Source organism: Apis laboriosa, unplaced genomic scaffold (genome assembly GCF_014066325.1).
Source record: "Apis laboriosa isolate Shangri-la unplaced genomic scaffold, ASM1406632v1 scaffold9_cov152, whole genome shotgun sequence".
Classification (NCBI taxonomy): Eukaryota; Metazoa; Arthropoda; class Insecta; order Hymenoptera; family Apidae; genus Apis; species Apis laboriosa.
Genome location: NW_025224966.1, coordinates 4,586,982 through 4,610,278, shown reverse-complemented (window position 1 = coordinate 4,610,278; position 23,297 = coordinate 4,586,982). Strand labels below are relative to the sequence as shown.

Here is a 23,297-nt window from a genome sequence, read left to right as displayed (position 1 = left end):
CACAATGTTTAATTATGATGTTATTGACTGATTATATTGTAGAAGAATATGTAGAATAGATTAAACGAGCAGATATTATTCTATATTAATTATATCATCTATACATTTAAGTTTTTGGATACAGCGAGTATAGTTTTAATTATTGGTTCTCTTTTTTTCTTTTTCGTTATTTATTTATTTTTTTTTTTTTTTGGTGGAATCTTCTTCTTTTAATTGTTGATTCTACTCCTATGTTTACGTTCGTTTCTGTACAGTTTAGCACAGACGCATTCATACTTCTTCGTTTCTTAAATGCTATACTTCTCAAAAAGAAGAGATTGAAGAAAAATATGTAGGTTTATTAAAAAATAACACTTATACAATAAATACGATTATTCGTGTCGAGATACTTATCGTTCGTAGATAATATCGTGGCACTCGATAATTCAACAGCTTTCCATCCGTTAGTAACGATGAATAGAAAAGATTCTAAGATCACTGTGATGTATCAATTGATTTCTTTCACTATTAGTAATTCAGAAAATTGATTATATGAAATCATAAGATGATAAGTCTATTTTCTACTTTGTCCATCATTTTTCCTATATGTAAGATATTAGAAAAATTTGTTAAATATTTTAAATATTTATTAAATTGTATTTTTCGATTTATCAATAAAATATAATAAATTTTGAATATTGATTAAAATTTCGTGCTAAATTTTAAAACACGTTTCATCTACTTGAATAAAAAAATATTTAAAATATTCAGTGTTCAAATTTTTTTTTTACCCGTAACATATAACTTAACCCCTTATATATTAATCTATAAAAAAAATCACCGATAAAATGGACAAATAATTTATAATTACAATTTTTACAAATACATGTATTTAGGCCTTGACACTTCTAATTCTAACAACTAATATTCAATTACATAATGATATGCAATAATTCTTCACCAGGAACTTACACGTGGAAAAAATTATGTCATCAAATGCCATGGGTATTTTTTACATAAATAGAAATAATAGTTGTTTAAATAATTTAACAAAAACTTATATTAAGTTTCTAATTTAATATAATCGAAATTAAATATAAACTATGTTATCTTTGTATAATCTTGTATAAAATTTTTTTTCTTTTTAACCTCTAAATTAAGAAAACATTGACAATTGATATATATAGATTTATTCTTTAATACGTAGATGATAAACTTCGAAGATCAATATATATCAGACGAACAAATAAAGGCAGCATATCAAAACACGCGTCTCGAACATAACATAAACCTTAATATCAATTCCAGTCCCAAGCTAGCAAGACTTACTCGTATTATGGTTACATTGGGTAAATAAGTAATTGTATTCAATTTTCCAATTATGAAAAATAAAGAAATAATTAAACTAGAAATATTTTAAAAAAACAAAAATCATAAATTATTAGTTATATCAATATCACTTATTACAATACTCGAGATAATTGTATCACCGATTTCTAAATATTCTGTATATCACGCAAATTACATGTATTATTTAATTTAGGTAGAAGGAATTCTCATCCTGAAGCTGTCGTTAGCATAATGATGGCTGGTGCAAATATAGTTCGTTTGAACATGGCGCATGAAACGGATAAGTGGCATACAGCCACAGTACAATCTATCAGAAAAGCGGGAAATACGATGTACGAATTCACGAGCGAAATATATCCCTTAGGAGTCGCAATAAATCTTCAGGGTCCTGAAATAAGGGCTGGTGCATTCCGCAGCGATAAAACAAGCTTAGTACGATATTAATCAGAATTAAATTCATATTAGTTTTAATTATTAATTAATATTTATCTTATAATTTTAAAATAAATCTACCACTTTTATATATTTTCTAATAAAAAATAATTTTTAAATAAATATATATATACTGAAGTAATATGCTGATCAAAATTTTACCGGAATTACGAAATGAAATGTGTATCTATCGAATATTTATATTTACAGGGTTATGCCAAATTAAAAGAGGGTAAAATGGTAAAATTGGTAACGCAGGATATTGCAAAACGTGCAGGATGTGCAACCTGTTTTTGGGTTTCTTATCCTAATTTACCTAGGATATGTCAAGTAGGAGATAGAATATTAATCGATAGAGGAGCCGTTTTATTACAAGTCACTTGCATCCGTTAGTTCTTTTTATGTTGGATATAAAACATCGATTGCAAAAAAAAAATATACGTGATATTTTTTAATACGATGTATTTCTCGAGAAAATATTTGACACGGTATTTTTCTTTTTAAATATCGATATTCATGCTTTCAAGAGATGAAAATAGCTTTCAAGATTTTTAAAATTGGAAAAATATTATAGACAAAATGATTTCTTTTTCGCTTTCGATTCAATTGTTAATGAAAATAAAAATTCTTTCAATACAGACGAGCAAGCTATAACTTGTAAGATTATCAAAGGTGGTATTATAAAAGATGGCAAGCTGATACAATTATTGGACAGTTTAGTTCCATTACCACAAATTTCGGAAAAGGATATTGCACACATAAAATGGGCTTCGCATTTAGAATGTGATTTTCTTATAATAAATCACGTGCGTAACGAGAAAGTATTGTACACTATTAAAAGTCGCTTCAAGCAAATGAGTATGCGTATAATCTGTATATTATTTAAACTAATTAATACACAATGAATAAATTAATCAATTTTATTTAAAGATATTACTAGAATTTGCGTTATAGCAAAAATCTCGTCTCAACAAGGTTTGGAAAATTTAGACGAAATTTTGAATGCAGCTGATGCTATTCTCCTCGACAGAAAAGGTATTGAAGTAGAAGTAGGAGATAAAAAACTGTTTTTAGTTGAAAAAATAATTATCGCAAAATGTATAAAAGTAAGTTTATCATAAGAAAATATTTATAATATTTATATATATATAAAAAAATACAACTTTCTAACATTCACAAATTTACTTTTTTTAATTTTTTCTTCAGATGGGAAAACCAATCATATTATCATTCGAAGTATGTGACGAAAATGATAAAATAAATATCAATATGAATTTAATTGCAAATGCTGTTTTGAATGGAATAGACGCGATTTTTCTTAAAACTGGTTCTTTGAACATGTTTGACACTTCTCAATTGATAAAAGATATCGATATCGTATGTAGAGAAGCTGAGTGTGCTCGATGGCAAAAAGAAATTTTCGATGAATTAAGTTACAAGGTAGAAAAACTTTTCGAGTATCGAATCTTCTTATGTCATAATTTATGATAACACATTTTTTTTTATTCAGGTACCAATACCTATAGACCCTTTACACTCGATCATAGTTGGTGCTGTTAACATATCCTTAAAATCGAATGCAGCAGCAATTATCGTTACTACAACAACAGGAAGAAGTGCTGTTTTGTTATCAATGTATCGTCCTAGATGTCCAATTCTCGCAGTTACTCGATATGGAGTAGTCGCAAGATGGTTAATGCTCTATTTCGGTATCCATTCTCTTCATTACAAAGGTGAATATATATTTATTCCTAAAAAAAAAAAAAAAATTCTTATTTACAAATCAATATATTCTCTATTTTATAAAAATTGTAATAAGTTTTAACGTAGTTTAAATGTAATTTAGAGGAAAGTTTATCAGATTGGAGTAAAGACATACAAACTCGGATACAAACTGGTATCGATTCTCTCAGAAAAAAAAAGTACATTAAGGTCGGTGATGCAGTCGTGATTATTAGTGGATGGCGTCAAGGTACAGGATTTACTAATTGTGTTCGTATAGTTTACGTATCACCTGGATGCAGAAAGGATCAAGTCCCAGATTTGGAGTCTTGCTGGTGAAATATAAATATCTTTTCTTTTTCATTTTTTGCACAAAAAAATAACATAATTGTACGATAATAAAATGGAATTGAATTTTGTCATTTTTAAAACAAGTAATGAAATATCTGTAATTATCACTTTAATTATTTCTATTATAACAAACTTTTATATTTTATTTTATCAGATTATTGATTTAAATTTTTAACTTTCGTTCATATAACTTTCAATAATTATTTACATATGTAAAAATCTTCGATAATTATTTATAAAAATCATATAATATATCTATAATATTAAAAGAATTACACGATAAATTCATGGATAAATTATAATTCTTGAAACAGATGTATAAATATCTAAAGCCAATATTGAAGTAATAGAAATCGTATCGAGAGATAAGGTATAATATAACATTTGTATAAAATATACATACGTATATAAAAATAAATATAGTTATATGCATACTAAAAATACGATTAAATAATGATAATTAATAATTTATGAAAAAGATTGATTGAAAAGATTGATAACATATATATTCATTTCCAATTATTTCTTTAAGCCTGACAATTGAAAACTGACACTTTGCCTACCATTAGTAACTATTTATAAACATATGTTTTAATATATGATATTAAAAATAAGTATAAATTAATAAAATAAACATTTATCTTATTGTTTTTTCTTCTATCCTTTGTTCCTTTACATATTCGAAATTTATTTATTTTTCACCGTCATCAATGTCTATTGTTACGTTATGTGGTTCAATTAAGTTAGCTACTACTACTAGTATATATGTTTATTCAGACATTAACAGCCAAGATGTTCAAGAGGACATTAACATTAATGTCAGAATGTAATTTTATACGCTCTTGTATTCTATATACACATATCATGCTCAATTATTGATTTTTTTGTCAGCTATTTGTCTTTATAAAAAAAGAAATATATATATAGATATTTATTAATATATATATAATAATTTAAATGTAATTTCATATAAAAATAAATATATCTTAATTTATAAAATCTTTTTCATGAAAAATAGCTGGAATCGTTAATATCGAGCAAAAAACTAAGAAAAGCAAAAATTTTACTTCACTGTACTATAAGTATGTCACACATTTGTACTCTAACGGCTAATCAAGTAGTCCTTTCTAAGATCATTCATTCATTGGCTATGATTGAAACGTAATTGAATCCCTACTGAGAATAGGGTCGAAGATTTGTTCCTTATTCATCAAATCTCGGCAACTTGAATCTTACATATAAGATGATATATAAGGTGGAAAAGTCATCTTTGATATTGCGACGCAATTGTATACTCTAGATTCCAATAATTTACGCTATTTCAATAATACTTCAAATGAAGCTTCTAATGCTTCATACTTCATATTACTACATACTAATACTACATATTAATGGTAGTAACATATAACGCTCTCAATGTTCAAGATATCTTCATCTCGAAAACCTTCCATTTCTACAATAGGAATGCTTCGTACAAAAGCAAAAATTCTTGAATCCTTGAATCCTTGAATCATAGTAATCATATTTTCATTAATTATGCTGTAATTCTTCGATATTATACAAATAATTTTATATAAAGTTATCTTTAGTGATAAATATAAATACAAATATAAATTATTTAAAACTTCAAAAGGAAATTAAAATTGCAAATATGAATTTGCATTATATCTTTAAAGGAATAAAATTACAAAAATAAAATTCTGAAATTTATCTTTAACTTCGTACAAGTTAAACTATCAATAAAATTCGGAAAACTAATTGAATCCTGAAGATTGATCAAAATTTTACAATTTTAAATGTGTAATCGTCCTCGATTTCTTGATTTCTGTTGGTCTAGAAAAATCAAAAAATTACACAAATCGATCGTAAAAAAAACTACCGAAGAGCTATGACTTTTGTAAGATTGTGAAGAAATTTGTAAACAGCTTCGTGTCCGAGAAAAAGGATGCGGAAAATCAGAGGAGGAAGAACGCTTGCGCTAAGGGACCACGTGCTCGTATTCAAACAGCCACCTGTGCTTTTGCGCTTATATTCTCCCCCTTCAAACGATCCCAACTCGTATATATACGAGGACACCCTTGGTACTGTTTCATTTCTCATCGTTACTGTCGTATCGACGAATATCCTTGATTTTCAACACAGCGCTTCGATTCAAAATTTTCTTCGATTTCTAAAATATTTTCGACTCCTCTTTATCTTAATCGGTGAGTTTAGAAAATTTTCTTGCATTTAAATTTGATGCAATCGATTATAATTTGAATTTGTATATTTTTATTAAAAGGTAATTTTAAAGTTTAATTTTTATGTGATTTTATGTAGTAATTATATTACTTTTTATTAATCATTCTTTTATTATCTATTTTATTTTAATTTGCTTATACATTTTCGTGATAATGTTATTTTTTATATTTTTCGTTTTAAAGCTACAGCAAAAGTAGAAATTTTAAAGATTTGTAAAATATGTGAATTTAATCATATATTTTTATAATTTTTAATTTTATTAATTAAATATAGATTCGATAAGTAATTCACTTCTTCGTCAATTTATTAGCTTATGATGTTTATCGAATATTTTTTCTAACGAATGAATATGGAGGAAAAAGAGAGATAAAACATCTTTATTTATCTTCATTAATGTTTTACTATAATTTAATTCAATCTGATTGAAAATTAAATAAAAATGATGAAATATTATCCCAATAAAATTGTATCTATATTTATAATACATATTGTACATGTTGTATCTATGTCCTTTTTATTCTATCTAATATATTTTCATTTTTCAAGATAAGTATTATAATGTTTTAAGTTCCACATATTTTTTATTTTTTAAATTAGAAAATTCGTACAAACTTTGTAAAAATTTAAAAACGATCAAAGACAATTTATTTTAAATAGTCAAATACAATAATTGACTATAATACAATAATTTAATAAGAACACATAAATATATAAAAAATGATTTTATATAACAAAATTATATAACAAAAATATATAATATTTTCTTCAAATTATTTTATGAACAAAAGTTCATAATTTCTATTGCAACTCTGTTGTTTCGAAATTTATTTATACATTTTTCTAAATAATAAATTATTTCAAGGCTTCATTGTCAAGTTTATAGAAATATAATTATTTCTTGTAACATTTATAATTAAATAATATACGAATTTTTTAAATGTTGTTTATTGCTATCCAATTAATATATACACAACAGTCATGCAAAACACAAAGTTAAATGATTTTAAATTATATAAATTTGATTTAGTTTAATACATGCCATATAAATTCAGTTGTATACCATATAATTTTCTTGAAGAATTTATAAAATAATAGACTCAAATTTACATATTTTCTATTTATATGTAAATTATATTTTTATGATATTCAATTACAGTCCAAATTGTTATATTTTCTTTAATTCTTTTAATTTTAATTTTTAAATAACAAACAATTCCGTAACAAATTAATTTCATTAATTTGTAATTTTCTTTGTAAAAAATAATACGAACAATATTATCTGAGCCATAGATTATTTTAATTTCTTCTCTCATCTGAAGAATAGTTTCTTAAATAAGTGAATAAATTCCTTTAATATATTTTCTCTTTTTTTTTTATTTTTTAAAATTGAAATACGACTATTATTAAATAATGTATAAACATATTAGTATTGATACTTCTGTTTTTAATTGGCTTAGAAATTGGCGGAAGAAAAACTGAAAGCTTTTTTTAAAATAATACGTTTCCCAGAGAAAGGAATTATTAATGGTCCTTTAATCGTTTTAAGTAAAATTTCTTTGTAACTACGTCATGTTGTTGGTCTAAAAATATTTTTACCCAATCGATAACTCAAGTATTTTCCTACGAATAATTTATCGACGAAATGCCTTGAGAAAGTACAAAATTTTAGACAAGCTTTTTTTTTTTTAATACTTGAACAGCAGACACATTGTTTATCGATGTTTAAGTTTCAGCGATATAAATGTTCCATTTACAAGAAACGAATAATGTCTATTTCTAAGAAAACTACTCCAATATTTTTTAAATAATTCTTTCACTCTTGTGGATTACTTAATTTATAAAAAAAAATGTATATACATTTGTACAACATTTGTACAACATCAAAAAAAATTTTTAAAAATAAAAGTTTCTTTAAAGTTCAAAAAGAAGTTCAGACAAATATACAAGAGAAAATTATGGATGCATATTTATTTCAGCTGTAAGTTAAACTAATGGCTATCAGCTGCAATTTATTCTCGTAGACAAGAAATAAATGATTGTTCAATTCTTTCTATAATATTTCTTCTATAATGTAAAAGTTTAATCTCAGTTTTAAAGAATCGTTTATTATAAACTTTTAAAACGAAATTAAATCGAAACGAAATTAATATGTTTATAATTCAAAAAGAAGAAATAAAATATTTCATTTTTGTATCGATACAAGCATTAACATAGCCACATTATTGCATATATTTTAATAGAATTCGTTCCATTAGCGATGATAGCAGAGCATGTTTTCCGTACTATCTTGATAACGACGTGAATATTTTACCGATCATATTATCGTATATCATTTAAATCAATAACATTATGATATTTGATATTAAATCGATGAAAATTGATAAAATTATTTTTCATCAATTAATAAAATATCTCGCAATCTTTTTTATTTCATTTTTTTTCTTAATTAAAAAATTTAGAATTTTTTAATTTAATTAGAAATGCAAAAAAATGTGAGAGAAATGGATTTATCAAAACCAAGCATATACAAATATATATTATTTCTAAAATGATTTATAGAAATTGCAATTGGATTATAGGATAGACTCAATATGCAGTATAATAGTTAAATAATATGATAAGTTAGTGACATTTAAATTCAATGTGCATACAGTTAGTACTGATAAAGAATATATAGAAGGAATTATAAGCATACGTCATTCTAGTAATGAATTTTAACTAATATTTCAAAATCAATGTCAAATTATAGAGTTTTTCATTTTTAATACACTGCTTAATTGAAAATTTGCATGAATTTTTATATTGCAATATATGAATTTTTATATGCAATAATATTTACCGATTAGTTTATTCAAAATATAATTTAACTGGTGTACATCGATTTAGAAATTTAATATCTTCATTTCATTTTCAGAAAATTTGATAAGATGCCAATCAAGTTCTATTTAAAATCAATCTTATTGTTTATCATTGTTGGCTTCGTTGTTGGTACTGAAAACTACATAGATTACTCAGGTATGTAAAAAGAATTTGTATTTCTATTTTTTTGAATATTTATTTAATATATTTAATTACACATTTATTGAATACAACATAATTTGCTTGTAACTTAAGTAAAATAAATAGCAATTTAAGCATCATATGTTGTTAAGAAATGCTTCAGGATAATAAGGCATATATTTAAATTCCTTACAATTCTTATTTATTTTATTTATCTTACATGATCTTATTTTTTTCAAAAGTAAAAAATTCCTACTAATCTTTAAGATTGTAATGATTATATTAAAAAATAATCAATCTGCAATTTGAACACATTCAATAATATTTAAATACTTTCTTCTTGATGACTTGATAAGAAGAAATAAACAAAAATTTTCATTGGCAAAATTTGTAATATCTTTATAGATGAAATACCAGAAAAAATGCCAATAGAAAATATTCACGAGTTTTATAGACTTCTGATGCAACGCAATGCTTTAGAAAATGCTAGACTTAGCGAAACTCCATTGGAACATTTAATGATCCGTAAATCTCAGCGATCACCTTCATTGCGCTTACGTTTTGGACGTTCTGATCCTCATTTATCTGTAAGTACGAATAGATATTTATTTCTAAATAATTGTCATTTAGATTTTTGAAAGTCTAGAACAGAATTGAGATTTAATCGTAATAAAATTTTTATAATATTCATATTTTTCAGATTGGAATTCTGTCAAAACCAATAAGTGCTATTCCATCATCCAAATTCGATGATAAATGAAAAAAAATGATTCATTTTCCTTTTTTTTCCTCCTCCTACGTGTATAAAAATCCACTATTTATATTATATAATTATTAAAAATTAAAAATTGTACTTATTTTACATTATTAATGTTTTACAATGATGAAAATATATATTTTCTTTTCCTCTTATCCCTATTATTCTTTATAATTATTCTGTGTTATATAAATTAATGTATATACATATTATATAAGAATTATTTTTAATAACACGATTTATCGATCAATAAAAACATCTTACATGTTTTTTATATTTTCCTATATGCTGAACGCATTTTTTAATTGCTTTAAAAAATTTTATAATGAAAATATGATAATATATATAATAATAGTGTGTTTGAAAAAAATTATTAATTGAAATCAAATAATAAAGAAATATAAAAAAAAAAATCAATTAAATCTTTATTAATAATATTTTTCCAGAAATACAGCTATTGTGTAATTTATCTTAAACTGGATTAAACTTTATTAAAACTAAGAAAATTTCAAACTATTATAACTTCGAAGATAATGATTTTCGATTAATGAATGAACGATCATTAGAAGTGCAGAACCTTCCTCTTTAAAATGCTTTTTGATTTATCTCAATATCATTTCTGGTTTCCGAGTAATTATTGTGTAAAGGAAAAGATAATTTTTAGTCGTTTATTATCTTCATCTTTATTTACTCTCTCGTCTTTTTGACCTATCCCAATTTCCAGACAAATGACAGACCCGATTCCTAGAAAAACATAGTACGCAAATGTAGTATGTATTTCCAAGAAAAGATATAGGTCACGTGGTCGCAGATCCATTCATAATTTCCGTACTGTGTACTGTGTTAAATGCTATGAAAATGTTGAGTCCTTATATCTCAATAACTATTTGATTTATTAGGATAATTCAAAAAATGAAATAAATGATACAATTTCCTTTATTTTCTGACTCTTAATGAAGAAAAAGTTTCTATTTTTTTTTTATGTTTTTTATATGAAAAGTTGAAGTTTCGTTCGCGATTATAATAATCTTTTTAAAATACTTCTTTTGCATAACTTTATTTACATAATATTATATTTAAATATATATTTAATGCAGATATACATTAAATTATATAAAAAAATTGTACAAGCAAAATATTAATTTTGGAATTAATTTATTTTCTGTTAATTTTTTTATAATTTAAAAGTATTATTTAAAGTGTGCTGTCTTTGTAGAAGAACAAAGTTTCTTAAGTAAATACACTGCTTCCCTATTTTCATTAGTCAATTCACCGATATTTTTAAATTCTGGTCGTGATAATATTTGACTTCGTGCATGCTCCACAGTTATAGAAAGAGGCATTGTTAAAATTTTTCGCCAATTCGTTTTTTCGTATTGGATTAGAAACTGGAAATAAAATAATATTATATTTTTTAAATATATATTAATATTATCTATTATAATTATTTTAATTAATTATAATTATTATCCTATATAATTATATCAATTTTACTGACTTGATCAAATGCAGTATCTTCAATATGGAACATTATATGAGTTAATGGTTTAAAAAGAGGTGTAATTTCAGGTATATCGTCCTTAAGTCTGTCGACATTATTTTGCCTTAAATTATTCAATATTAAATCCGAAGCATGAATTAAAAATTCATGAACCACCTAATATAATATCACGTTAAACTCAATTTTTAAATTATTAGATTAAAATTTTTTTAAAATAATAATTTATAATATATAATATATATCTTTATTACCTTCAGAGCTTGACGTCCCGAACTGATAAACAATAATTCATCGGTATATATTTCAATAATAGAAGACATATTTGTTTCATCAATACACGAATTTGTATTCAATGTTTGCACACTAAAAAATAATAAACAAATAAATAAACATTAATTCCAATAAATATGCATACATGATTTATAATTTTAGGTAAAATTTTTATCCTTAATAATCTTACTTTTTTTTTACAAGTTGAAAGAAATCATCAATTTGTGCAGTATGCTTGTTATCTTCATCTATACTACAAATAGCTTCAGCTAAAGTAGTCACAGTTGCTGATATATCATTAGAATTAAAAATATTTAATTCACAGTCTTTAGATGTTGAATTATCTTCTATTTTTACTTCACAATTTTTTGAGAATTCAATAAGAGCGGTATAAAGAGATGCACACAAAACATGAAGAAGAACATTTCCACCAATTGGATGACAATGAGCAGGAATATTATCATTTAACGCGAGTACAGTTTTCAAAATTGCAAGTGGTAACGTTACATATAACTCAGTGAAACAGCCAATCACTAGTGACATTGCTTGATACATACTAGCTCCTGTCTGAAAATTATTATATTATTTCATTGAATATTTTTTTAAATTTTTAAGTATATAATTGAAACTTAGATTAAATCTTAAATATTATCTATTTTAATTTATATAATGTAAATATATAAGATATTTTAAAACGAAAATTAATTAATTTAGAAATCATCTCAATTTTGTTATATAAATATACAGTTATAATCGATAACTTACTTTTACAGCTTTTAAAAGTATTTCAATAATTGGTTGCATCATATTCTTTAATGGATTTAAAATTGCATTTAACCAAGGAGGTCTTGATTGGTTCCAAACCTAGAAAAATATGTTCATTTAATATTTTCAAATATTCTTATTCACTTACTTTTAAAAAACAAATACCTGTTGTCGATCAAGATAATTAGACCACTCAGAATTTTGTTTTAAAGCTGGTATAATAACATAACCAGGATCTTGTGCTGTATATGTTAAAATGTACATTAAACTATAAAGACTCAATGCTGATGTTATTTTCATCGATGGATTGCACATTGCACCACTACATAAAAAACCACCGCAATTCTCTTTATCGAATTTCAATTTCTTGAAATTTTCAAATTCGTTTTCACATGTAAAATTACCACATTTATAAATGAGAGTATTTAATAATATTTTGGCTACTGCACAATTGTTCATAAAAATTATCTATGAAAATTTAAAAATAGCATCTTTTAATTGTGATATTTAATTTGTGATAAAGTGTTTTTAACATATATATACAAATATACATTCTTCTTCTAAATAATCTAAATAATAATTTTATAATATTTTTTTTATATTCAATTAAAAAGGAAAATCAAAAATTATTGTCATTGAAATCAAATAAATTCAAATATATTTATTTTATAATATATTATTTATAATATATCTAATTTCTGTGCTATAAAATATCACTGTGGTAATATAATAAGCGATACTAATAACCTTCATTAATTGAGGCCAATTCGGCTGAGGTTGATGTCTAAGAATATTTAATTCTAAAATCACAAGTCGATTCGGAGATAAATTTGAAATGTATACATCAGAATCGATAGAACCTAATAAATTTGGCGCGCATATTAATAACCAGGGGGCAGGTTCACGACGCGTTTGTAGAATCGTTAAATTTTCAAACCCAACACGAAATACCTGTGATAACAAATTTTTCATATAAAAATTTATAAAATAAGATATATTAGATAAATTATCTTAAAAAATAAAAAGCATATTAATATTTGCTCATATCAAACATGTTTTAATACCTGATATAATTCTTGAAGAGGTGTACCTCTTAATAATAAGCAAATCAATAACTCATTACATTTTGTATGTATATCCCTAATAGCAGTAGGCAATTTATTTAATTTCATACCGATCATTTCATTGGCATTTACACAGACAGCCAAAGCAAGATATCCGGTACAGCAAAGGACGTTAAAAGCATCTGTCCAAAATTGTTCAGCTCGTGCCAAACTTGGTCGACCCTGTTTATATTAGTTCATATTTATTTGTATTGATATTATACACACACACACACACACATATATATATATATATATATATGTATAAAATTATATAACTTTTTCCAATATTACATAAATAAATCTTGTTACAATAATGGATAGAGACTCGTTCAACATCCCAGAAAAAACGCGTTGTGCCATTTTTGGAGATACGCTATTCCATAAATCTGTTTTGGTTCCTGAAAAAAGTGTAAAAAAAGAATATAAAAATGTCATATCATAATTAAAAATAAAATATAATAAAAAGATATTTCTTATCAATATAATATATATAATGACGAGCAAAAAAAAATTAGATAACATGATTAATTTTAAGAAAATATCATGATATATATCAATTTGAAAAATTAAAATTTGAATTAAAAATTTAAAAAAATATATTAGAATACTATTCATTATATAGATTTATATATAAATATATTATATAAATATATTATATTATAAATCTACATATATAATATTATATATTATTAATATATACTTTTTAATTTTATAATGCATAATAAATTATACACTTTATAATGCAATAAAATTATAATTACCATTCATATATAGCCACCACATTTGAATTACGAAAGAACAACGTTCTCGTTCAAAAAATGATTTAGTATCATGCCAACTAAGAGAATCGGCTTCATTAAGTATATATAATGAAATTAAACGACAATGCAAATCCAACAATCGTTCTGCCACAGCTTCAGTCATTTCATGATAAGACTTATACGATGTATTTAATTTCTCGCTATTCAAAGTAAGAAATTTAATTAAAAAAAAAGAATTTACAATGATTTATTATGAATACCTTGATTGTAAGGAAATTAAATTTTTAGCTTGTTGATTATAACACCATAAAGAATTTCGTATTAATGCAGCTGCTCCCAAAGTAGCTGTTAATACTGTCAAATCTGCATGATCTAATGATTCTTGAATAAGTAAATGTAAATGTTCTGAAATGATTTTATTACAAAATATTTATATCAAAATTTAAAACATTCCCTTTAATTTAATAAACTAATTTGAATTATCTATTTAAGTTTAATTTTTTATTTCTTCCGAAATTATATTTCTTTACCTAATAATTTATCGGCAGTATCGACAACAAGTAATACAAATTCGGAAGGTTGAATTTTTTTAATAACTTTCTCTTCACTTTCTACGATTGCAGAAATCTCATTTTCCATTAAATTTGTCAAACCGGAATGACGTTTAAATGCAGCTTGAAAATCTGCTTCCCACCACATAACGATTTTAACAGCAGCGAATGAAGCATGTCTTGGGAAATCAAGTTTTCCACCACTTATACGCGAACAAAGTGGCTCTTTCAACACGGTTTGCATTTCCTGCATCATGATATCATATATATATTAACTCATAATAAATTGTTTGTTATTTTGTAAAAGATTATTTTTATTACATTAAAAATAATGTAATATAAAATAATATTATAAAAAACTACCTGATAATATTGCATGTCTCGTTGTAATAAAATTCTAACACGATCTACTAAATTACCATCTTCCATAATTTCCATTTTTGTTATTCTCTCTTTGTTGATTCAAATAATATTCTTAGAATTGTAAAAATATAATAAATGATTATATAATATTAATATTGTCTTAAATAAAAATATTTATTGATAATAAATTTTAAATAATATCGAATAATAGTTTCATATATTATTTATTATTTACAAAAAACATATTTAATGATAATATAATAAACTACATTGATTCTGAATATATATGATTGAATATGATTCTGAATATGTGTTTTTACGATATGTAAATTTTAAAATAAAGTATTCTTGATTATTAATATCACATATGTAAAATACTAATAAAAACTAAATAATATAAAATAATATAAAGAATAATTAAAATATATGTGCCATTCCAGCATGCAAGTTATTAGTGTTAATATCTTAAAGATAGGTACTCACATAAATATATTACAATGTTTTATCTATTATTATTTATATACATAAATTTAAAAATTTTCAATTTTTTTTTAAATTTAGTTATTTTAGTTAAAATTATAATTTGAATAATTAATATATAATTAAAAACACTTCACTATAATTTCTTTTTATTTCCCACTAAAAGAACATTTATTAAAATTTGTTTGATCTCCTATAATTGCTGGTATTTCGTCATCGAGTAGTTCATGTAATGATTTTCCATCATATTTATAAATCCATTTACCATCTATAAAATCATATCGTTTTGGACCAGATTTTGGGGATGATAACCAAATTTGTCTATTTGGACTTTGACGATTTATAACATATGTACCATAAGAATCACCAAATTTAACAGTTAAAACACCATCCTATAACATTAATTATAATGTAATTAACTATAACTATAATATATCATATAATTAATATGTATAATATATATCATAATTATTATATATATATATTATAAGTTTAATATATATTTCATTTGTAAAACATACTCCATATGATACGTCTGCATCTGATAAATGTATTGCTTGCTCTACTAATTCATCAAAATGTTCAGTTAAAGAAGTAAGTGTCTCATCAGAAACTTTTTCAAATTGTACAGATGTTAATTCTCTATAAAAAAAAAATTTCATTTTTACATAATTGATTATTGATATTTTCTTTTTAAGTATACATAAAATTATGAAAATAATATAAAATATTATTAAATAATAATATAAAATATTAAAATTCAAAATATTAATAAGAAAAACTTAATATAGAATATTTAATATAAAACTTAGAATATTTTGTTATTATTATTTTAATATACTCACTGTGTAGATAAATTATTATTTGAGATTATGAACAAGTTTTTATCACAATTATGAACAATTGATTCATAACTTAATATTTTTAAATTTTTACTTATATTTAAATTCTTTTTAAAATGTAGCATATGATAACCTATATTTGCCTGGCATTTTACGTTGATTTCTTGTATTAAACATTTATTTATAATGTTTTTTACTAAATCATACGATAAAATTCTAAAAACACTATGTTTTATTGTACCTCTGGTTAATAGCATGATATAAGCTTTTTATATATTTTATATTGATTAAACAAGATGCCAAGACATCATAAAATTACACAGAATATTGTAGTAAAATTATGTATTCGAAGTTTTGTTACATTTTTTACAATTTAAATTTTAAATATTAATATAATAATCTTATAAAATTTTGTATTTCATGTTCAGAAATATCAATCTCTAATTTTTATATATTTTTATATTTCTTTCCATAATTTCTAAAAAATTATAACTTAGATCTTCTTGGTATTTAACTTACAGCACCATCTCTTATCATATATATATTAATACAGTTACCAATAGTAAGTATAGATACAGAGAGCTATTAATAGGAGTAGGACAGAGATAGGAAAAATTATTAAATTGAAATCAGCGCCATCTTCAGAGTGCCTCAAATGAAACACAAAAAGAAAGGATAGAAAATAGTTAGAGAAAGACGGACATAGGGTAGAAATTGACTTCTAACGCCATCTCTTGAAGACTGTCTAAAACTTTTCTTATTCAGGTTTCTAAATAGCTTCGAGAGATAGCGCCATCTGCCAAGTTTTCTATTAATTCACAGAATAAATAAGGAAAGTGAATAATGAGAAAAAGATAGAGATAGAATAAAAATATTGAATTCAGTGCCATCTTCAGAGTGCCACAAATAAAACACAAGAAGAAAGGATAGAAAATAGTTAGAGAAAGACGGACATAGGATAGAAATTGATTTCCAACGCCATCTCTTGAGTATTAAAGATAATTCTTTTAAAAGAGAGTAAGAATTGATGAATAGCGCCATTGATAATTTTCAAAAAATATTTATGAAATTCAAGAGATGGCGCATATGATCAATTCTTATTCTATTTCTATCCTTCTTCTATTATTGTCTGTCCTTTCTTTATGTGTTTCATTTACGGCACTCTGGAGATGGCGCTGATTTCAATATTTTTACTATATCTTTGTCCTTTTTTACACTGTTTGCTGTCTTTGTCTATTGATATTATAAAATATGCTCAAAAATAATTATAATTATAATAACTAATTAATTTTATTTATTCTTTCTTTTACTTATTGATTGATGTTATCTATATGCATAACTATTTATATTTATAATTAATTTATTTAAAATAACAATATATATAAATAAATATATAATAATACAATTAATATAAATATTCTTATTTTTAATAGAATTATATTTAAATTAATTTTTATAAAAAAATCTCATAAATTGATATTATTTTTATTATGATAAAAAATATGAGTTTTTTTAATTAATGATTTATTCATATATAATCGACATTTTTATTATGAGATCAGTATATTGTTAGAAACACTTCAAGCAACATCATTTTTATATCGCGTGACCTTTGATATTAATATAAATAATTTCATTTCTATCAATTAAATGCTTTTAAGAAATATGCTTCATTTGAATACTTTTCTCGTCTCAATTTTAATATTTTTATTAAACTCAATCAGTTACTTTATATTAGCAAATTCTTATGTATTACCCACACCAGTTTTCGAACTTTTAGAACCAAAAGGAATTCGTATATGGATACCGAGTAAGTAAATAATAAAAACTATACATATTGTATATTGTATAATTATATGAATTAATACAAAAATAATTTAATAATACAAAAATTATTTAAATCGCATATATAAATATAGATATATTTACAGCAATATGACAATTAGATAATCTTGGAATTCCCCGGATGTATTTACTTGTTAATTTTTTTTATGAATGGAAGGATGAGTAATTTGTGCGGAAAATATGAAACTATGTTAAATTAAATCGCATAATAAAAAAAAAATTAAATAATTAGTAATATATAATAAAAAAAATAATTAAAAATTATATAATAATTGTGAATATTATATATGATAAAATTACATGAATAAAAATTATTTAAAAATTCCCTAAAATTAAATTACTGTAATTATAAATAAAGCATTATAAATGAAATGGAATAAAACAAAATTTATTAATTATCATATTATTATTAATATTGTATTATTCAAATTATTTATTTATTAAGTTGAAATATGTTTTTTTATAGCTTTGTTTTTTTATATATGTTTATATAAAATGAAAATGAATTCTACTATGAAAATGAATTCTACTATTCTAATATATTTTTCTAATATTATAATTTTAATATTAATTTTTAAAAATTTTTTTCTTAAAAATTATTTTTTATATTTCTTTAAAAAAGTTGTTTAAATCAAAAAAATAAAAGAACAAAAAAAGATATGTACATAATAAACGTATAAAATGCAATAGAATTTTATTTTTACAATATTAATTTAAAAACTCAAAAATTTTGAATAAAGATTTAAAAATAATCTAACAATAATAAAAATTCATAATAAAAAGAATACCAAACATTGCATAATAAAAAGGATAAACCAGATATACAAAAATTCTAAAATATAGAATTAAGTTGTCGAAAATATTTGCATTGTTCAAAATATATGCATTGAATTTAATATAATATGAATTTTTATATTACAACAGACGAACAAGGCTTGAAATTTTTTGCATTTCAAGGAAATGTAAATAAAAAACTTAAATTAAATCAATTGGGAGAAATATCGGGTGAAGTATATAAAAAGGAAAATGAAAAATGGACCATTGAAAATAGAAATATAAATATAGTATCAGGAGACATTATACATTATTGGATTTATATACAAGTAAATGAAGCAATGCATATCAGTGGAGAACAAACTTGGACAGGTTTTACTCAATATTATTTTTGCTATTTTACTCAAAATTATATTTGCATTATATATATTATATATATATTATATTATATTTTCATATATATAATTTTATTTTAATTAAGAGAATTATAAAAATGAATTTCATGATAATTAAAAAATAAAATAGAAATTATACGTAATTGTAAAAAAAGATAAAAAAGAAAAATATAAAGAATAATTTTATTTTTTAGTTGCAATCACTAATAAATTCACGAATTTATTATTTCACGAAACTTTTGATTCCTTAAAAAATTCAGTTTGGAATCATGAAGTTAAGATACCATTAACTCCTGTAAGTAGAAATAATTTATTTAATATTATACATAACTATAAACATTCAATTTGTTATAAATATTTAATAATTATTTTAATACCTCTCTTACTAGGACTATGAATTTTGTGTTTATCACAATGATCAACATTCATCTATATATGTTGAAAATGGATTCCTTAAAATCAAGCCACTGATATTAGAAAATCTTTATGGTGATAATGCAACTACATTCGGAAAACTGATACTTAGTGGGTAAAAATACTATAAATTTTCAACATATACAAACGCGGGAAAACAATATTTTCACACGAGAAAACAATATTTTCATCTTTTCTTAATTTCATTGCCGAATTTTTATGCGTTATACATATATTTATTCATCATCTTGTAAAAATAATTTGAAATTTTTTCATTTATTATAGATGCACTAGTAAGATTTCAGAGGAATGTGAACGTAAGGGTAAATCGTTCCATATATTGCCACCTATTTTGTCTGCTAGATTAAATACAAAAAATACTTTTAGTTTTCAATATGGAAAAATTGATATAAGGGCGAAATTTCCTAATGGTGATTGGTTATATCCAGGTAAATATTAATATAATTGATTTCGATTGATTGATTCGATTTTTTTCTTGATTATCGATTTTATTATATACATATTTTTTAAATCAGAATTGAACATTCATCAGAATAATTCGAATCTTGAATTAATTAATCGGCAATACATAAAAAAATTAATAAAAAATAAAATAAAATAAACAAATTTTATTTAATTTTTATCAATAAAATAATAAATATTGTATTTATTTGCAATAGAAATGTGGCTTCAACCAAAGTATGATTATTATGGTCCCAACTATTCTAGTGGATGTGTTATACTCGGTCTTTCTCGTGGAAATGAAAATTTAGTTTCTACTGATGGAAAGATATACGATTCAAGAACGTTAGATTTTGGATTACGAATAGGAACAACAAAAAATCTTACAAATTATATAATATCTCAAACGCTAGAAAATGGTCCAAGATGGACAAAGGATTTTCACATTTACACAACAATTTGGGATTCCAATGGATTTCAATTTTTTGTGGATGGCAAAGAATTTGGTAAATTGATTCCACAAGAAAATGGTTGGATATATGGGAATAATTTCAGCAAAATGGCTCCTTTTGATCAACAAGTATGTACAAAAATATATTATATTTATATAAATATATAAAACTTATTTTTTAAATATTTATTAAAAACTTTTATATTTTTCAATAAAAATTTATATTTTTCATATAAATGTTTATTTTTTATAATAAATTATTATTAAATAAATGAATTTTTAAAGTTTCATTTCTACATTTCATTTCTATATTTCAATTATGTAGAATATATTTTGAAATTAATAAAAATGTATAAAAAAAATTAAAGAAAAGAATATATAATTTTTGATAATTTCAATTTGTTTATGAAATATTGTTTTTTTAATAGTTTTACATTACACTTGGGATAGGAGTTGGTGGTATTCGTGTATTTCCTGATGAGACAACTAGCTCAGGAAATGTAAAACCGTGGAAAAATGTTGGGGCTAAAGTAAGAATGTTTTTTATGAATATTTGTACGCAACAAAATTTAAATAAATTCAATGAAAACAATTTTTTTGATATACTATACATATTATATTACAATGACTTAACTATTATTAGTATAACTATTATTTTGAATTCAATGTTAATTTTATTTTACTATTGTAACATTAAAACATAATTATTTAAGAAATTGTGATATGATATTCCAGGCAATGTTGCAATTTTGGCATGCAAAAGATCAATGGTTATCAAGTTGGAGGCGAACAAATAGTGAAGAAAATATCTTCGAGATTGATTATATTCGAATATGGTCACTTTAAAAAAATTAAAAAAGATATGCTATTATATAGACTTACGTAATTAAAAAAATAATAAATAAATTTGTAAATAAGCTATTATTTTGTAATTTAAATGTAAAATAATTTCTTATAATGATGTAATGCATTTTATATATTGAAATAACATAACATATTAAATAACATAAGAAATAATATGAAATAATATTATTTTACTTTTTTATTATAACTAATTGATAATTATTAACACGTAAAAATATTAAATATAAATATATGTGTAAAATATATTATTAGTACATGAAATATTTTTAACGAAAAATATTTTACTAATTGAATATAAATATATATAAATATCATATGCATAAAATATATAAAAATTATTTAAAATTGTTTTTCTTAAAATTTGTTTTTTTAAAAAATAGTAAAAATGTTGAACTTGACTCTTCCTCCAAACCGGTTTATCATGAATAACATTAAAAAGAACAAAAGAAACTTTCATTTGGTTCACTGTATACCTAAGTGTGTAGGGTATAAAAATTAATAGATAGTGAATATTTTTTATCTTATTATAACTTATCAAAACTTTTAATATTTTAATTTTTCGAAATATTATTATAATAATAAATAATTGTGACTCATATATTTTGTACATTATATCTCAAATGAGAAAATTAATTATCTTTTTTATTATGACTATAATTCATTTAATTTATGGATTAAACAATGACAAATATTATCCATCAAATTATTCTAGTAAGTATAACAATTTTACGAAATATATAAACATATATCATATTAACAAATATAAAATTCACTTTTCATATTTTATTAATATTTATGTACAAATTCTCATATAAACTAATAATAATTTAAAAAAAGTTATATATATAATTAAACAATTAATTTTTATGTTTAAATATATATATTAAATATTTTATAAATTGTAATAACTTTTTTTCCTTAAAAATCTAATAATTATATTTTATTATTATTTTAGAATAAAAAATTTATATATTTTATTTATACATCTTTTATGTATTTATAGGATATGAATTTATTTTACACAAATGCATAGCCAGTGCTCAATTAAATACGAGACAAAATAAACAAATATCAAATACTAATTCAAATAAACCTATTGAAAATCTCTTACACAAAGCATACATTCCAATTATTATGCGAGAGAAGAATTCAACTATTTCAAATGTAAAATTGAATAATAATCATTTATTTAATAATTCTGAAACAAACTACAGCAATTTAAATGAAAATCCATCTTTCAAAAAAGAAATAAAAAATACACCTTTAAGAACTTTAAATATTAAATCAATGAAAAATTCATCACCTATATTTATAAAAAAAGATTTGTTACCAGAACTTAAAGATGACACTAATAAAATTAAAAATTCATCTTTTGATTTTATAGTTATTAAATCAACAATATAAATATAATAATTTTTCGATATGTAATAATACTATACTAATATAATAATAGTAATATTACTAGTAATATTAGTTATAGTTATATATATAATATTATATATATAATTATATATTACTAGTAATATTACTATAATGTAAAATTATATAACATTATTATATCATTAAATAAAAGAAAAAGGATTATTATGATTATTATTATTTTCAAATATTATTGAAAAAA

The 23,297-nt window shown here is 22.6% G+C and overlaps 6 protein-coding genes across 6 annotated transcripts; 4 read left to right on the top strand and 2 right to left on the bottom strand.

Annotated features, from left to right (window-relative positions):
• Positions 1-918: 918 nt before the first annotated feature.
• On the top strand, positions 919-3,822 carry LOC122719860 (pyruvate kinase-like). The gene is made up of 9 exons (XM_043946078.1): positions 919-984; positions 1,187-1,328; positions 1,523-1,761; positions 1,972-2,149; positions 2,401-2,619; positions 2,692-2,867; positions 2,968-3,201; positions 3,272-3,502; positions 3,592-3,822. Exons 1-9 carry the CDS (start codon positions 919-921, stop codon positions 3,820-3,822), a joined length of 1,716 nt encoding a protein of 571 aa, XP_043802013.1.
• A 2,107-nt stretch (positions 3,823-5,929) lies between these two features.
• LOC122720065 (short neuropeptide F-like) lies at positions 5,930-9,948 on the top strand. The gene is made up of 4 exons (XM_043946507.1): positions 5,930-6,038; positions 8,990-9,090; positions 9,481-9,662; positions 9,776-9,948. Exons 2-4 carry the CDS (start codon positions 9,003-9,005, stop codon positions 9,833-9,835), a joined length of 330 nt encoding a protein of 109 aa, XP_043802442.1. The 5' UTR covers positions 5,930-6,038; positions 8,990-9,002; the 3' UTR covers positions 9,836-9,948.
• Positions 9,949-10,954: 1,006 nt separating this feature from the next.
• LOC122720062 lies at positions 10,955-15,326 on the bottom strand. The gene is made up of 13 exons (XM_043946504.1): positions 15,150-15,326; positions 14,766-15,033; positions 14,496-14,640; positions 14,236-14,435; positions 13,766-13,872; positions 13,433-13,654; positions 13,116-13,319; positions 12,534-12,836; positions 12,369-12,467; positions 11,794-12,170; positions 11,585-11,696; positions 11,331-11,489; positions 10,955-11,220 (listed from the first exon to the last, which is right to left on the bottom strand). Exons 1-13 carry the CDS (start codon positions 15,222-15,224, stop codon positions 11,023-11,025), a joined length of 2,469 nt encoding a protein of 822 aa, XP_043802439.1. The 5' UTR covers positions 15,225-15,326; the 3' UTR covers positions 10,955-11,022.
• Positions 15,327-15,382: 56 nt separating this feature from the next.
• On the bottom strand, positions 15,383-16,923 carry LOC122720064 (frataxin homolog, mitochondrial). The gene is made up of 3 exons (XM_043946506.1): positions 16,475-16,923; positions 16,151-16,271; positions 15,383-16,021 (listed from the first exon to the last, which is right to left on the bottom strand). The coding sequence occupies exons 1-3, from the start codon at positions 16,726-16,728 to the stop codon at positions 15,779-15,781; spliced, it is 618 nt and encodes a 205-aa protein (XP_043802441.1). The 5' UTR covers positions 16,729-16,923; the 3' UTR covers positions 15,383-15,778.
• Positions 16,924-18,055: 1,132 nt separating this feature from the next.
• On the top strand, positions 18,056-21,729 carry LOC122720063 (beta-1,3-glucan-binding protein-like). The gene is made up of 8 exons (XM_043946505.1): positions 18,056-18,281; positions 19,241-19,462; positions 19,680-19,780; positions 19,875-20,014; positions 20,185-20,348; positions 20,580-20,941; positions 21,241-21,342; positions 21,548-21,729. Exons 1-8 carry the CDS (start codon positions 18,122-18,124, stop codon positions 21,656-21,658), a joined length of 1,362 nt encoding a protein of 453 aa, XP_043802440.1. The 5' UTR covers positions 18,056-18,121; the 3' UTR covers positions 21,659-21,729.
• Positions 21,730-22,075: 346 nt separating this feature from the next.
• LOC122720075 lies at positions 22,076-23,080 on the top strand. The gene is made up of 2 exons (XM_043946525.1): positions 22,076-22,387; positions 22,680-23,080. The coding sequence occupies exons 1-2, from the start codon at positions 22,297-22,299 to the stop codon at positions 23,078-23,080; spliced, it is 492 nt and encodes a 163-aa protein (XP_043802460.1). The 5' UTR covers positions 22,076-22,296.
• Positions 23,081-23,297: the final 217 nt, after the last annotated feature.

Bases quoted from the DNA above. Each gene is read 5' to 3' on its own strand.
- LOC122719860 (XM_043946078.1), top strand. From the start codon at position 919: ATGATATGCAATAATTCTTCACCAGGAACTTACACGTGGAAAAAATTA. The intron at 1,762-1,971 runs GTACGATATTAA...TTATATTTACAG, and splicing joins GCAGCGATAAAACAAGCTTA to GGTTATGCCAAATTAAAAGA. The intron at 2,150-2,400 runs GTTAGTTCTTTT...CTTTCAATACAG, and splicing joins ATTACAAGTCACTTGCATCC to ACGAGCAAGCTATAACTTGT.
- LOC122720065 (XM_043946507.1), top strand. From the start codon at position 9,003: ATGCCAATCAAGTTCTATTTAAAATCAATCTTATTGTTTATCATTGTT. The intron at 9,091-9,480 runs GTATGTAAAAAG...ATATCTTTATAG, and splicing joins AAACTACATAGATTACTCAG to ATGAAATACCAGAAAAAATG. The intron at 9,663-9,775 runs GTAAGTACGAAT...CATATTTTTCAG, and splicing joins GTTCTGATCCTCATTTATCT to ATTGGAATTCTGTCAAAACC.
- LOC122720062 (XM_043946504.1), bottom strand. From the start codon at position 15,224: ATGGAAATTATGGAAGATGGTAATTTAGTAGATCGTGTTAGAATTTTA. The intron at 15,034-15,149 runs GTAGTTTTTTAT...ATCATGATGCAG, and splicing joins GAGACATGCAATATTATCAG to GAAATGCAAACCGTGTTGAA. The intron at 13,320-13,432 runs GTATTAAAACAT...TTGTTATCACAG, and splicing joins CTCTTCAAGAATTATATCAG to GTATTTCGTGTTGGGTTTGA.
- LOC122720064 (XM_043946506.1), bottom strand. From the start codon at position 16,728: ATGCTATTAACCAGAGGTACAATAAAACATAGTGTTTTTAGAATTTTA. The intron at 16,272-16,474 runs GTGAGTATATTA...TTTTTTTTATAG, and splicing joins AATAATAATTTATCTACACA to AGAATTAACATCTGTACAAT. The intron at 16,022-16,150 runs GTATGTTTTACA...TTAATGTTATAG, and splicing joins ATGCAGACGTATCATATGGA to GATGGTGTTTTAACTGTTAA.
- LOC122720063 (XM_043946505.1), top strand. From the start codon at position 18,122: ATGCTTTTAAGAAATATGCTTCATTTGAATACTTTTCTCGTCTCAATT. The intron at 19,781-19,874 runs GTAAGTAGAAAT...CTCTCTTACTAG, and splicing joins TTAAGATACCATTAACTCCT to GACTATGAATTTTGTGTTTA. The intron at 20,942-21,240 runs GTATGTACAAAA...TTTTTTTAATAG, and splicing joins TGGCTCCTTTTGATCAACAA to TTTTACATTACACTTGGGAT.
- LOC122720075 (XM_043946525.1), top strand. From the start codon at position 22,297: ATGAGAAAATTAATTATCTTTTTTATTATGACTATAATTCATTTAATT. The intron at 22,388-22,679 runs GTAAGTATAACA...ATGTATTTATAG, and splicing joins TTATCCATCAAATTATTCTA to GATATGAATTTATTTTACAC.